Raw genomic sequence first — 14,415 nt, 5'->3', positions numbered from 1 at the left:
TTTGCATTTCCCTGATGCTTAATGATGTTGAGTCTCTTTTCATATAGCTGTTTCCATTTTATGTCTGTCTTTGAGAAGTGTCTCTTTAGCTCCTTGCCCATTTTTTGATTGGGTTACTAGTTTCTTTTACTGTTGAGTTGAGTTCTTTGTGTATTCTGGATCTTAATTCCTTGTCAAATGCATAGTTTGCAAATATTTTCTCTCATTCTGTAGGTTGTCTTTTCACTCTGTTGATGTTTCCTTTGCTGTGCAGAAACTTTCTAGTTTCATATAATCCCATTTGTTTATTTTTTCTTTTGTTTTTTGTGCTTTTGAGGTCTTATTCATAAAGTCTTTGCCAAGTCCTACTTCCTGAAGTGTTTCCCCTGTGTTTTCTTGTAGGAGTTTTAGGTCTTATATTTAAATCTTTAGTCCATTTTGAGTTTATTTTGGTATATAACAAGACGTACAGGTCTATTTTCATTCTTCTACACAATTAGGATTTGACTTTAAAATTTTCAGCTACTTGTACATGATTCCAAAGGCCCATGTATGTGTACATTTTGCTTTGCATGAATGAAAATCCATCTGTTTTAAGAATGTCTTTCAGGAATATGTACTCAACTAGTGAATGGATCCAGCAGGCTGTTCAGCTCTGCTTCTCATTGGGACTTTGTTCTTTTTTATTGTTGGGTAAACACTTTGTGGGAGAAATGTTATGTTCTGGTGGTATTCATGACTTGGGCGGCTTCATCTCAGATTTCAAGCTGTAACTCTTTGTAACATCCAGGGCTTTGTCCTTTTCCTATTATCTAGATATATAGTGTAGGGAGGCATAAGCAGGAATAGGACAATAGCAGGATGATAGCTGCAGTGTATTAGCATGTGTCTATAGGAGTCTTGTTAGCTAACTTTAGTTTTTTTTAAATCCTGAAAACTCTTTTAGACTAAGGGAAAACTAGGTTGGTACTACTTGGGAAAAGCAGGGAACTAACGTTTTTATGAATGTCTGCTGTATGCCAGGACAATCATTATATTCATTATTTCATGTAATATTCAGAGCAAATTTATGAGGTAAGAATTATCCCCATTTTACAGGTGAAATTGAGGCCCAGACAAGTTAAGTACTTGCCCACGGTCCACATATAAGTAACAGAACTGCTGTGAAAACCTAGGTCTTATGATGCTAAGGCGTCTGCCCTTTCTGTCGTACCGCTGTCTCGCATTGAGGGAGTGATCGCCCGCTCCGTGCTAGGCATTTGAGCCATAAAGATGATGATCGCACGGAAGTAGATAAAACCCCAATGGCTCTCTAATGTACTAATTGGTTTTATTTAAAATTCAATGTATAGAATTTATTTAGAGAATATCTATAAGAGTAATTTTCAGAGTATTAAAATGCTCATTTGAGAACTCCGTCATTGTAAGCAAATAAAAGTTTGCTCTTTAACAATTTCATTCAATAGGCAGGTCTTTCTGTTGAAAAATGTGGATGTCCTCCATAAAGCATAATTGCATATATGTAGCATAAATGCTGTTTTTTTATTGGATTTGTAGCAGAAGTAAGGGCCTCTTTTGTTTAAATGGACTTGCTTTTGAACTGTGAAAATTTAATTGTGATAGTTTATTGGTTCAGCTCTGGAGAAGCTGAGGCAAAGCTATTTTGCTTCAGCCAGAGCTATTTATATACCATCACTGAGAGCTCTTTTTATATTGTTGGTGTTATTGCGTACTAAAAAAGGAGTGTTAAAAGAAAACTTAGGATTTTTTTTTTTATTCTGTGCCCTTATTCACCACAATGATATTTTTAGAGGTTATTTTATCTAGCTATCTCTCTTCAGAAAAGGCTTTATCTTTTTCACAGTAGAGGCAGACAAGAACACAGCATGAAGCCGTTTCTTCTCAAACCTTCCTTTTTGAAGGGTGAAGGGATCAGAGAGAGTGGGACCGTGTGTGTGAATTGAGCTTCTTTGCCCTTAGCCCTTTCCTGATCAACACCTCTGCTTCATTGAGGGGGAGATATGACCATGAATTTAACCGAAGAGGCCTTTAAGAAAGGGGATTAAAATGTAAGAGACTGTTTCTTTGAGTTTCTCTATGCAAAAATAAAGATCAGTCTTAGAAGTTTATCCTCATTTCTTTTTTGCTTCCAGAAAATATCATTGTTTTGCTTAGCTTTCCTTTTAGAAGAGTGCTTTGCTGAACAGAGTAGGCAGGTAATCATTTACTGTTGCAAATATCTGCTGAATTGGACAAGTGCAGAAGAGGAATGATAGCAGAATGGCTGCTCCAGTGGCTGGAATTTGTGAGCTGAGGCTTGGAGGACAAACTAAGTTCTAAAGGAATATCAGACACATAACTTCAAACTATAACAGAGCTAAGTTTAGAAACATTAGTAGATTTGCAGGCCTAAAAGTGGAGTAGTTGAATCTCCACAAAAATGTTAGATTTCAGGCCTGAATATGGGGCTCAGCAGCTTGAGCATAGTGCTTTAAGCCTCTGAGGCAAGGCCTGTCAAGTGTGCCTGGGTCCTTTCAGCCGGGCACAGCTGTGGGCCGTAGCATGTCATTTTAGTACTGTTTTCCTTATGGACATGTGTGTGCATGGATATGTACCTGCAGTCTGTCATCTGTTCGTCCCTTCATGTTATCATTGAAATATTAGACTACTTGTTATGTTTCCCTTTTGATTTATTGCCCATTTTATGAGACATATCATAATAATATGTGAAGTACCATTTTCATCTTATCCTGTAACACAAAATAGTATGTTTCAAAAGACATGATTACATAAGGCCTTTTCCTTTAAAATTTAGCGAATTATACACATCTTTGGTCTGGGAAGGGATAGGCTAGATGTTGCATTTTACGACTGCAGATAAATTTGCAAAAGGCCATATGAAAGACAGTGCTTAATATAATTCAGCTTCTCTTCCATTACCATCTTGAACTATAGTGTAAAGTTTTGTGTTTTTATTCTAGAAATATAGCTGACATTAGCATTCAGGTATATAGTTTAGTTTATCTCTAGCAAAAAATCTTTTAAAATTAAGTTAAATACAGCACAGTGGACATAGAAAATCAATAACATTTCATTTCTTTTAAGTAAGATCTTTCTATATACATTTGCTTGCATTGCTTATAAATTTCTTCCTCTGCAGTAATATTTTATAATAAATGTCAGTTATAGATTTAACTGTAGAAAAAATAGTGCAGATTCTGTAGTACTTTAATATATCAGGTAAACTGCATAGCTAAGTATTAGTGTAGGAGAGTGGTACAAGCTCCTAAATGATATTTTTAAATGTAGTGATATTAATAAGAGAGCATTTAAGACCTTAATATGTAGAATACCATAGTATTGTGCTTTAAAATATTTAAAGCTTCTTTGCTTATTGGTTTACTTATCATAATTCTTTACACAAAGTAGAGATACTATAAATACCTGCTGATGGATGTAAACTTGACTCAAAATATTTTTCTGTTTTCATCTAATTACTCCCATACTAGTGATTTCTAAGATTTAGTTACCTTAGTATTATCTTTTCTAAAAATTTCTATTCTGAGGATAGCTACAGTTAAAACTGAATCAAAGTGGCAATAGCAAGTGATTGATAGAACTGGGTAAAACTAACTTGTTAAAATATTAGAAATTGAACATTGGGCAAATTCAGTTTTTTAATAGTCATGCATGCATCAGTAAGTTTAAAAGCACCCTGTAGGGGTGTTACTAAGGAAACATTTCCTCTTTTTTCAGAAATAGCTAACTCAATTAAGTACAAATTAAGTATTCATCAGATTCGTCTTATTCTGCAAATGTGACCACATTGCTGTTTAATGTGGCAGCCAAACTAGATAGAGTATTTTAAATTGGTCTTCACCAAGGAAATATGTAAACTGGAGAAAATTTTGCTTCATTAATATCCTTAAGCATATACAACAGTACTTCAAAAAGTTCATGGAAAGATTCATATTATCTTTTAATTCAATTTTTCCACATACTTTTTGAAGTACGCTTGTATATGCTTAAGGATAAGTGAAGGAAGAATGTAGTTTTGTTGTTGTTAGGGAGAAAACGTAGGGGTCTGCAAAAGACATTTCTTAGCTATCAGATTTGTTTCAGCTTATGAGAGGTTGATGAATTTGAGAATAAGAGAATTAGATAGACAGATGCAGGTTAAGACTTTGATGAATAATATAGATGAAGAAAAATCAGCGTTTAATATCTCAAATATGTGGCTGCCTTTTTTAAAAAAAACAATACAGAGCATTTAAATTAGTTACCTAGTTACTTTAGTAGATGAAAATATATAAATGAAACCCAGGAATTCTACTCGTCATTAACAGTGGTGTGGTACTGAAAGTATGAATTGTTCTAATTGCTGGAAAACTGTGGATTAATTTATTTCATTTGATTATCTTATTGTTTCACATTCTGAAGTGGTTTTATAATATTGGTTTAAGAAGGGGGGGCCAGGAAATCTTTTTATGTCCAAGAAAAGATGCCTGCAACAGCTTTGCTGCAAATGGTGATGACATTTGTCTCCTTAAGTATTTCTACACTTTTCTTTTTTTTAAAAGATGACCGGTAAGGGAATCTTAACCCTTGACTTGGTGTTGTCAGCACCACGCTCTCCTATACAGGGATCTGAACACACGGCCTTGGTGTTATCAGCACTGCACTCTCCCAAGTGAGCCAGGGGCTGGCTCTTCTCCCCTTTTTTAAATGACAGTAGAGAAACGCTTATCACATGTAACAGTAACATTTATTGATAGCTTCATTAGGTATGACAATTGTGGATATTAACTTTTTGAATATAAAAAGAATCGGTTTATTTTAGTGATCTAAGTTTTCATAATTCCATCATGCTGATAATTACTCTTATAAAACATCTTAACATTTAAGAATGTTTATTAGTTTAAATATTTTTAGGTCAGAATATAAAATATACTGTATTGACAAGGGTAAAAATGTTTGTGGTTTTAAGTAGACTTATTAATAATTCATAAACCTGGTAGGAATTTTCCTCTTCTCTTAATAGTTACCTAACAAAAGATGGAGTTAGTTACCTCTTTGCTTTAGACATGAAAAAGCTACTCTGAGACTCAGTGTGAGATCAGAGTACTTAACCTTAACCATAGGAAGAAAACAGAAGCAGCTTTTTGTGGCCTTTGAAGTTAGAGAAGTGTCATTTTCTGCTGTCTCCACTTGGGTACTCTGTTAGCCCTTGGCTGTTTGGTGTAGCTTTAGAATTTATACTTTGACTATGGATGGAGAAGGTCAGTGCAGATGGGTCTGTTTAGCTGCAGACATACTTGGGCAGGTTTTCATTTCAGCATTTTTAAAGGCCTTACGAGGAGAAGAAAGTAAAATTTTAGGTCAAATACAAGGGGCTTTCAAAAAGTTCATGGAAAGATCCATATTTTAATATTGTTTTTCCATGAACTTTCTGAAGTACCTTCATTGCTAAATTAATATTTATTTGTAACTGTTAAACTGACACTTATATGTCATTTTATAAGTGTAAAACATTTTCATTATATTTTCTACTATGGATATAAGTTATTTTTCAGAGTAGGACAATTTTTAGTTTTAGTTGCTATATTCTTTGAATTGAATTAAGGGAATTATTAATTTTAATTTTGCATGATTTGAAGGAAATACATTTTTAAACTACATCCTCATAAGTAACACGCATACTAAAGTCTGGCACATTTTTCTTGATGTTGGGGAAACAGTGATGAAGAAGACAAAGTCTCTGCTTTCAAGGAGTTTTTTCATTCAAGTAGATAGTAAGAGGCAAAATTCACTTAAGCAGACAAATGAGATAATTCCAGAATGTGGTAAGCACAAGTATAGTTAAGGAACCAAAACAGGTAATGGTGTTGGAGGTAAATTGGGAGTTGGGGGGTGGGCAGAGTCAGAGAGCTACCTTAATAGGGAAGTAACAAAGGAAGGTCTCCTTAGAATGTGGGGCCACTTAGAGAGAGACCTGGGAAATGCAAGGAAAGCAGGCACAAAGGTTCGGACACTAGAATGGTTAGAAAGGAGGCTGATGTGGCTGGTGCATAGTGAGTGGGGAATGACAGTTGCTGGGTTGGGTATGTTGGCTGGGTCACATGATGTGGGGCCTTAGAGATGAAGAGTTTGGTTTTTTATGTTTATAGGAAGAGGTCATCTGGAGATAGACATGCTTTGGTTTATGCTTTTGAAAGATCGCTCTGGCCTCTGTATAGAACAGATTGCAGAGGGGTGGGAGAATAGGCAGAGAAATTATTTAGGATCTGTTGTTTTGTCCAGGGAAGAGGTTGATAGCTGCTTGGACTAGAGTGGTAGCTGGAGGCTCTGAGAAGAGGATGGATTTGTGATAGATACATAATCGCCCCCAAGGCAGGAAATGTGCTACTTCTTTATCTTTACCTAAATCCTATGGTTTCTGATAGTTCTGATAATCTGGCAGCTTTGAATCTCACTATGTTGTGGCAGAGGAGACACCTGCTCCTAGGGCACATGGATGAGTTAATTTATAGCACAGATTTCATATCAGTGAGATTTGTCTTATTAAACCTGGCAAGTTGCAGTAAGTATTTATTTGATTTGGCTTATATGTTGTTACAGGAAATGTTTTCATATTTGTCCAACCAACTAAAGAAGCTGTCAGAAACCTACAATGAAAGATTGCTGCATACACCTCACAATCCCATATCTTTAGGTAATATTTTTTCTTAAAAAATACTTCTGATCCATCCCTAGGAGGAAGCTGATATTTCTAGAAAGAGAGAGAACTCTTTCTGACTATAATATTTCTAAATTCATTGCAGTTTTAATTTGAAAATTGAAAAAGTTTAGCCTTTAGAAATGCTTTAATGTATTTCTAAGCGAAAACCTCTACACCGAAAGAATCAGAATTAATATTAAGTATTATAATAAATATGCAGAAAATAATACTTTAAATACTGCTTCTAACCAGAATACTCGAGTCGATAGTAAGAACTCTATATAAATAATTAAAACTTTCTCCAGTTAACAAAACACCAATATATCAGAAATTAAAGCTTGTATTTTTTTAATGTTATTATTGCTTATTTTCTTTAGCCCCTGCATGTTTAGAGAAATCTGTATTAATGATAATTGAATTGGTTTGTTATAAGGATTATATATTATTATCATATAGTATGGGGGCTACTAAAAACAGTAATATAAATATTGACTTTTATGCATTTAACTTTTAAACTCCATAATTACCACTTTTAATTTGTAAATATATGTAGTATACTATGTTTCATATTTCACATATACCTCAGGAAAGTAAGGAAAGCAAAGCATTTGTAACTGAAGGCTTTTTCAAAAATTGGCTTCTAGGGAAAACCATTTGGGCACCAATATTTAATAAAAACTGCCTCCAATTAGTTCTTTGGTGGTTTATAATCTATATTAATGTTATAGAAGGTAATATTGCATAGTTTGAATCTCAATTCTGCCATGTACTAGCCTCAAACCTTTTTTTTCCCTATCTATAAAATAGAGATAATGATTCCTTACATGCAAAATTGTTAAAAGCTTGGTTGAGATTATGTTTGTAAAGTGTCTATCATGGCTCAATCAGTCTTCAGTAAATGGTAGCTAGTAGGGGTTGGTATACATAGAATACAGTTTGCCCATACAACCTCAGAATAATAATAGCTTCCATTTCCATATGCAGAAGTTAATCTTACTTAGTCTTATATGTGTACTGAAATATATCCCATATTCTCATTTTACAAGTTCTTAAAACTTGGCTGAATTTGAGAAAACAGCCATACTGATCATGTCATTAATGTGATGATTTGTGATGGTATGAAGGATTGTGTTCCATCTATTTAGTTGCAAAAATTGACTCTCTGCAAGGGTGATATGAAAATTCTGTTTTGGATTCTAAGCATATTAATTTACATTAAATATTTTTGTCTGATATGCAAACAAATCCCTGCTATTATTTAATAAGCGCATTAAAGTAAAATGGCACCACCGGACAGTGTCTTCATTTGTTTGTTTTTTTGAGTGATTTTGGTGCTGGGGAACCAAGGCTTATTGAGATACTTTTTTCTTTTTCAGCTGTGACGCTTAAGACACTACATGAACTCCCGGATAAAGCTGTCACTCAACTTGGCTCAATGCTTTTTACCAGACAGGTTTCTGGAGCCAGGTAAGTATGTTTAAAAAGGCCTGGTTTTATTTGGCTTTTCAAAATTAACTCTGGTAAACGTACCTTTTCTCAGTAGAATCCCAAGTATATGCTGAACTATAACTGAAAATTCATCGTGGAGTAAAAGAAAGATGAGGCAGAACCTACGCTTGAAATAGTCACAGAAGGATATGAATTTTGTTTAATAGATGCAGAGAAACAAAGTTTCACTACCTCTCTGTACAGATTTTTATCTTTATTTTCTGTATTAGAGAATCTTCAGTGATGTCACATTATGACATTAGAAATAAGTCATCTTCATTACTAAATTCAAGTAAAAATGTGTTAAGGAAAAGCCTGCTTCCTAAACCAAAAAGATCATGTAATTCTTGCCTAAGTACTGCCTTAGAAAAATCTACTTTTTCCTCATATATACATGGCATGAAAATGAATTTTATTTTTAAATTTATATTTGATGAAGTCAGAGAAAAATGACTTGAAAAGTTGTATCTTGTTCTAAATACTTTACATGCTTCTATTAAAGAATTTCTGACTACCAGAGGGTGGAAGTTTCACATCAAAGGACAACTTTTTCAAAGAAAAATCTTAGATTAACTCAGCTTTTACCTCAGTGTACTCTGTGTACAGTATATTTTGACACTTGCTTTTAGTGTTGCCACTACTTGTCTTTATGTTTAGGTTGATCTGAATTGATAACTTCTTTTAAAAGAAGGTAGAAGATTAGAAATTTGTTTATATCTAAGTATGCCAGTGAAATCAAGGTTAAAAAGTGCATGTGCCATTGCTAAATATCACTGTTTACTGACCACCATCCCACTGTAAGTGGTTACCTAATTTCTTCTGGATCTTTGCTTTAAAACCTTCATGTTAGATCAGATAGTTGGAATTTTAGTTTGATTATTTGAAGTAACACATGGCAATTAGTCAAAGTGGTTTGAGTTACAAATTTCAGTATTCCATTAAAGTATATATATATGTGAAGTCAGTTTCTAGATTTGGCACAAGAACAAATAATTTTCCTTTTACCTCTTTGAAGAAGATGTAATGGTGTTTGAGATTCCTAGAGCTTGTAGGTCTTTCATAGAAGGTAAGTAAGCATAATCACCAGTCAGAACTTTTCTATATAAAATAGCAGTGTATTGTATAATTTCATTTTAAGGCTGACCTAGTCTATTTGCATAGGCCATGATTTATGGCTGTTTTTAAATTTCTTAACAAGTAATGTAATGCTTAGTAACACAGATATCTTTTGTTTATAGATGACATCCTGTGAATATCACCAGACATATTAAATTGGTAAATCTTTTCCCTTTCAGGGTTGTGCCTCTTGGGTCTGTGCAAACTGTGAGTGGCTACACTTTCAGAGGCTTTATGTCACATACAAATAATTACCCCTGTGCTTACCTCAATGCTGCATCAGCCATCGGAATGAAGATGCAGGATGTGGACTTGTTCATAAAGAGACTTGACAAGTGTTTAAAGACAGCACGAAAAGAACAAAATAAAGAGAATGATGTATGTGGAGTTGACAATTATGACAAACCAGAAGATGTGGATATTGAAGAAATGGCTTTAAAACTAGATAATGTGCTTCTTGACACATACCAGGATGCTTCTTCATGACATGTGAAGAGTTTATTTTTGGTAATTTGAAAGAAACGATGAGGCTGAGTATAAGTAAGCAATTTAAAGACAAGACTTGAGATTTTTGAATTGAGAATTTCATAGGCAATATTCAGTTAAGGAATAGACTGAGCTAGCCGTTGATGATTGTTATGTTTTTTATTAGACTGCCTGAATCCTTGTGATCCTTAATAGGTCATAATATACAATGGGCATTTTTCTAATTGTTAAAATATTTGTCAATTGGGCCAGCCTGTGGCTCACTCGGGAGAGTGTGGTGCTGATAACACCAGGGCCACGGGTTCGATCCCACATAGGGATGGCCGGTTGCTCACTTGGTGCTGACAACACCAAGTCAAGGGTTAAGATCCCCTTACCGGTCATCTTTAAAGAAAAAATATATATATATTTGTCAATAAAGCATCATGATTCAGGTAATTCTTACTAATAGATTGACAGTAAAATTACCTCTAATTCTCTCTGAAATGTAGAGAGCTTCCTCCTACCTATTCTTCACCTTCCACAAATTACTTGTTTCTGATCACACAGAATTTAGAAAGATCTCTTATGCTACTGATTACTACATATTTGTTGCAGTGTGTGTCACACTATGCCTGTAAAATGGACATTCTCCAGGGAAGCACAGTCAAGGTATAAACTTTAATTTTGACTCAAAAGTAGTAGTTCTCAACTGGTGATTTGCTTATGTCTAAGCAAAATCTAGGGACATTTTTGGTTGTCACAACTTGTGGGATACTACAGACATCTACACAGTAGAGGCTAGGGGTGCTGCTCAACATCCTACAATGCACAAGACAACTCCCTACAGCAAAGACTTACCCGGCCCAAAACGTCAATAGTGCTAAGGTTGAGAAACACTGCTCTCAAATAAATGAACTCCAGTAAAGAGAAGTTTTCCATAGCAACTTTAGTTATTCAGTAGTATTTCAAAGAAGATAGCTCTATAAATGGTATCAAGCTATACTGTATAGAGAACTTTGAGTGATAACCAGGGTCATTAGTCATTATAAATTGTTTTATGGCACTTGTGCATTTTTCCATTTGGGCAAGTGAAAAACTATAGTTTTCACTTACTGTTCCACTTACTGTTTTTGCTTTAAGCACCCTTTGCATATTGGTTAGTTTGTTAGGGGTTGTGCACAGCCATCGTCAAGATTTGGCTGATATGGGTATTTTTGAACATATTTTTGCTAGGGAGGTGAAAGTGATATAGTATGAGAAAAAGGTGTATTCCTCCCTCCCTGCTCATATGCTCATTTTCTGAGTCTGAAATTCCAGACTTACTAGCTCTACCAATTATTTGTTAATATCAAGAAATAGACTGATGTCTCATAGCCTGAGAACTCAGTGAAGCTTCTGAATGCACCACTGTGCCAAAGTCATTTTCGTGAAAACCTTCTCTTTGGAGCATTGTTCCTAAGAAATGCTCATGGGGGGAAGAAGTTCTTTCGGTGAATAATTTTAGGAAACACCTTTAAAAACCTGTCTGTTGGTGTATTAAAGCCTCTAAAAATTTCTTCAGTTGGAGTATATCCTTATCCAAAGAGGAACCCATTTTTTAAGTGAAATACTTATTAACATTCCATTGAACATATTTTCAAAAACACTGCAGTAGAAAACACTGTTGATTTCTGGATTGTATTTTTCTTATCGATTTGGTGGTGCAAACTATGTATGAGAAAGGAATTTTCTGGTATCCTGGTGACATTGTAAATTATCCCAGACTGTTTTGAAACATGAGCTCAGGCAGATGCCACCCCCTTTAATGTGTAAGTTAGAATACCTTAGATACTGGGTTGGCAACCTTGGAAGTAAAGACTGTGTTGAGATAAACTACCTAATTATAAACATCATAAAGATTATTTTTAAATGTATTATATTTTGGGGGTTCAAAAATTTTTTTTAAATTTTAAATAGCTATAATAACTCATGTCACATGAGTAAGTCTGTGGATTAAAAAGTCGTGTAATGTTTTTATGTGAATTTGGGACCAAATTGTAAAACCACTAAAGCTGAAGAGTTGCAGCAGAACCTCTAGAGTCTGAGAAAGGGAATGAAATGATGTTGCAAATGTAAATGCTGGCAGTGCAGCTTACTATACATGTAAGCCAAAATTGTTTTATAGAACAAGTGATCTATATTGTGTGATCATCATTTAGCTTAAGAAAGGCCAGAGCTGAGAGACTAGCAAATGTTTCCTTATCTGCAGTGTATCAGCAGTTCTTGGGCTTCAGCTGCTGAATAGATAATAATTCTAATTGAAGATAAATTACATGAACCCACATGTGAATGATAGATATGTTATAACATTTTGCTCCTGATGCATAAAATCAGCTGCAGTTTTTATTATTAACCCTTTCTCTTCCAGTGGTTTTGGAATTCCAGCTCTATTCCTGCTGGCTTCAAATGTGACCCTGAGGTCATAGAATTCACAACGGTTTTTGAAGGGATGTTGTAGGTTCTGTATATTCAGGCTTTCCTTTGCTCCCAACCCAGTGTCATTTTTCCTCATTCTCTCCCATTTCCACATGTAAGTTCTAAAGGGGCTGGCCAGTTAGCTCAATTGGTTAGAGCGCCACCTTGTAACACCAAGTCCAGGGTTTGGATCCCGGTACCAGCCAGCTGCCAAAAAGAAAAAGAGTCTAATAAAAACTATGTATATAAAATTACTTATAAATTGCTAGTACTGACTGGTAAGCCTCATAATTGGCCTTTGTCTTTGTATCCTTGAACTGGGGCAGGGGCAATCAGCAGATGATACATTTCCAGTCATTACCTAAGATGGTCTCTTCTATCTTTAGGATCCAACTACCCTTAATAAGATTATGAGGTAGAAGTCTGAAGTTTAGTTTTTAAAGTCATTGGGCTGTAGTAGTCTACCTAGAAAAGAAAAATCAAGTAACACAAAATATTCTTTTGGTCTACACAATTCATTACTTATACACATGGAAGGGAAAGATATTTTAAATCAAATTCTCAATTTGGCTCTTAGGTCCTCTTCTCTCTCTATTAGGGAAGGAAATGTGATAACAGCTTTAAGAACCCAGTGTTCAACTGTAAATCTTTCTATGTAGCTTTTTGTATTAGTTGAATGAAGTTATAGACTATGAATTATTGGATACAATTCTGTTCAGCCAATAGACACTTGATATACAGAATGGTAAATTTAAATATAAATTAAATTTTTTCTAATATTTTGACCTACCATATAACTCTGCTGTGATTCTTTTTTTCTAACCACTCTATAATAAGAATTGTCATTGAGGCCTGAGCGAAAGAATGTGCTTTATTTTTAGACTATGGCTATGTCATCCGTAGATTTTAGTAAATTTAAATTACGCACACATATATATACATATGTATATATATATATATTTTTTTTACCGGTTATGTTACTTTAATATTAAATTAGTAGCTTATCCTGAGAGTTAAATTCTTGTGTCCTTTCATAGAGGATAATAACCAACAATTGAAAACAATGACGAAATTATGAGTCTCATTCATATTATACTCAGAGAAATTTTTTGGAATACATATATATTTGGTACATATAAAAGTTGAGTTTTCTTTTCCCACTTTCTAAGATGTACGGTTTTCTGCCAGGCTCTTAAATGGTTTTGTTATGTTTTGCATTCGTGAGGCTGGTTTTAGTTTATAGCCCAAAACAAATCCAGTTTTGCCTATGCAGAAGTTTGGTCATCTCAGATATTTGATAGTCTCTGACTAATTTGATAAGAACAATTGAATATGCTGTTAATAGTAAAAAAAAAAAAAAATTACTGTAAACAGCTTTTTCCTTGTCTGTCACATTGTGTTGCTTATTTGTCTCTTATGGCCAATCTTAGTATATAGATCTAGACTTACCCACTGCATCCTTTTGTGCCTTACTTTTTTTTTTTTTTTTTTTTTTTTTTTTACAATATCATGCCCCTTTATTCCTAAATATTTTAGGACATTCTTTTATATAACCACAAAACAATGATCAAAATAAGATTTAGCATTCATATGATACTGTTATCTAAGTGTACAGTCTGTACAGTCAACATTTTACCAATTGTCCCAGTAATGTCCTTTATAGCAAATTCTCCCCTTGCATCTTTTCTACTCAGGCCGATGGAAACAATAATAGTGCTGTCTCATAAGGCTGTTTTGAAGATGGTATGGGATGATATACATAAAGCACTTTAATGCGGTACTTGTGTGCCTTACTTTGTACTTTCATTTTGGCCTTTATGATGTGCACACATGTAATGTGATGAGTTTAAGGCTAATTAATTAATATATCTTTGTAATTTCCTACCTAATATTTTTCAGTTCAAACTAAGGCTTTAGGCAAAATCTGGAAATGTTTATAATGTTTCATTTTTATCAAGTGGTGTCAACTTGAGCTTTTAGAGAAATGTGAAGAAAGGCTATGTTTAATTGTACATAGCCTGTTGTGGGGGTAAAGATCAAGGAATCATCCTTGTCATGTGAAGATTGTCTGTTAGACATTCAAGAGATGTTGACTAGGCAGCTGCATACGAGTGTAATTGTATACAGAACTAGAGGATTTTAGCCTTGAGAATCTGAAGCTGATGTCAGCCTGCTGACTTGTATGTTTTACC

The 14,415-nt window shown here is 34.3% G+C and overlaps 1 protein-coding gene across 3 annotated transcripts in view; it reads left to right on the top strand.

Annotated features, from left to right (window-relative positions):
• The window catches only part of SEPSECS (Sep (O-phosphoserine) tRNA:Sec (selenocysteine) tRNA synthase), a 31,700-nt gene extending 18,612 nt beyond the window's left edge, over positions 1–13,088 (top strand). For 2 of the 3 annotated variants that reach the window (XM_063107813.1, XM_063107814.1), the window contains exons 9-11: positions 6,598–6,691; positions 8,074–8,164; positions 9,481–13,088. In XM_063107813.1, the coding sequence (XP_062963883.1) occupies positions 6,598–6,691; positions 8,074–8,164; positions 9,481–9,787 (492 nt within the window). In that variant the 3' untranslated portion in view covers positions 9,788–13,088. The remainder of the gene's footprint in view (positions 1–6,597; positions 6,692–8,073; positions 8,165–9,480) is intronic. The other variant, XR_010024436.1, reaches the window with a different exon arrangement.
• The last annotated feature ends 1,327 nt before the right edge of the window (positions 13,089–14,415 follow it).

Source organism: Cynocephalus volans, chromosome 9, assembly GCF_027409185.1.
Source record: "Cynocephalus volans isolate mCynVol1 chromosome 9, mCynVol1.pri, whole genome shotgun sequence".
NCBI classification, from domain to species: domain Eukaryota; kingdom Metazoa; phylum Chordata; class Mammalia; order Dermoptera; family Cynocephalidae; genus Cynocephalus; species Cynocephalus volans.
The sequence above is the reverse complement of the archived record's forward strand: the minus strand, read 5'-3'. Positions and strand labels throughout refer to the sequence as shown.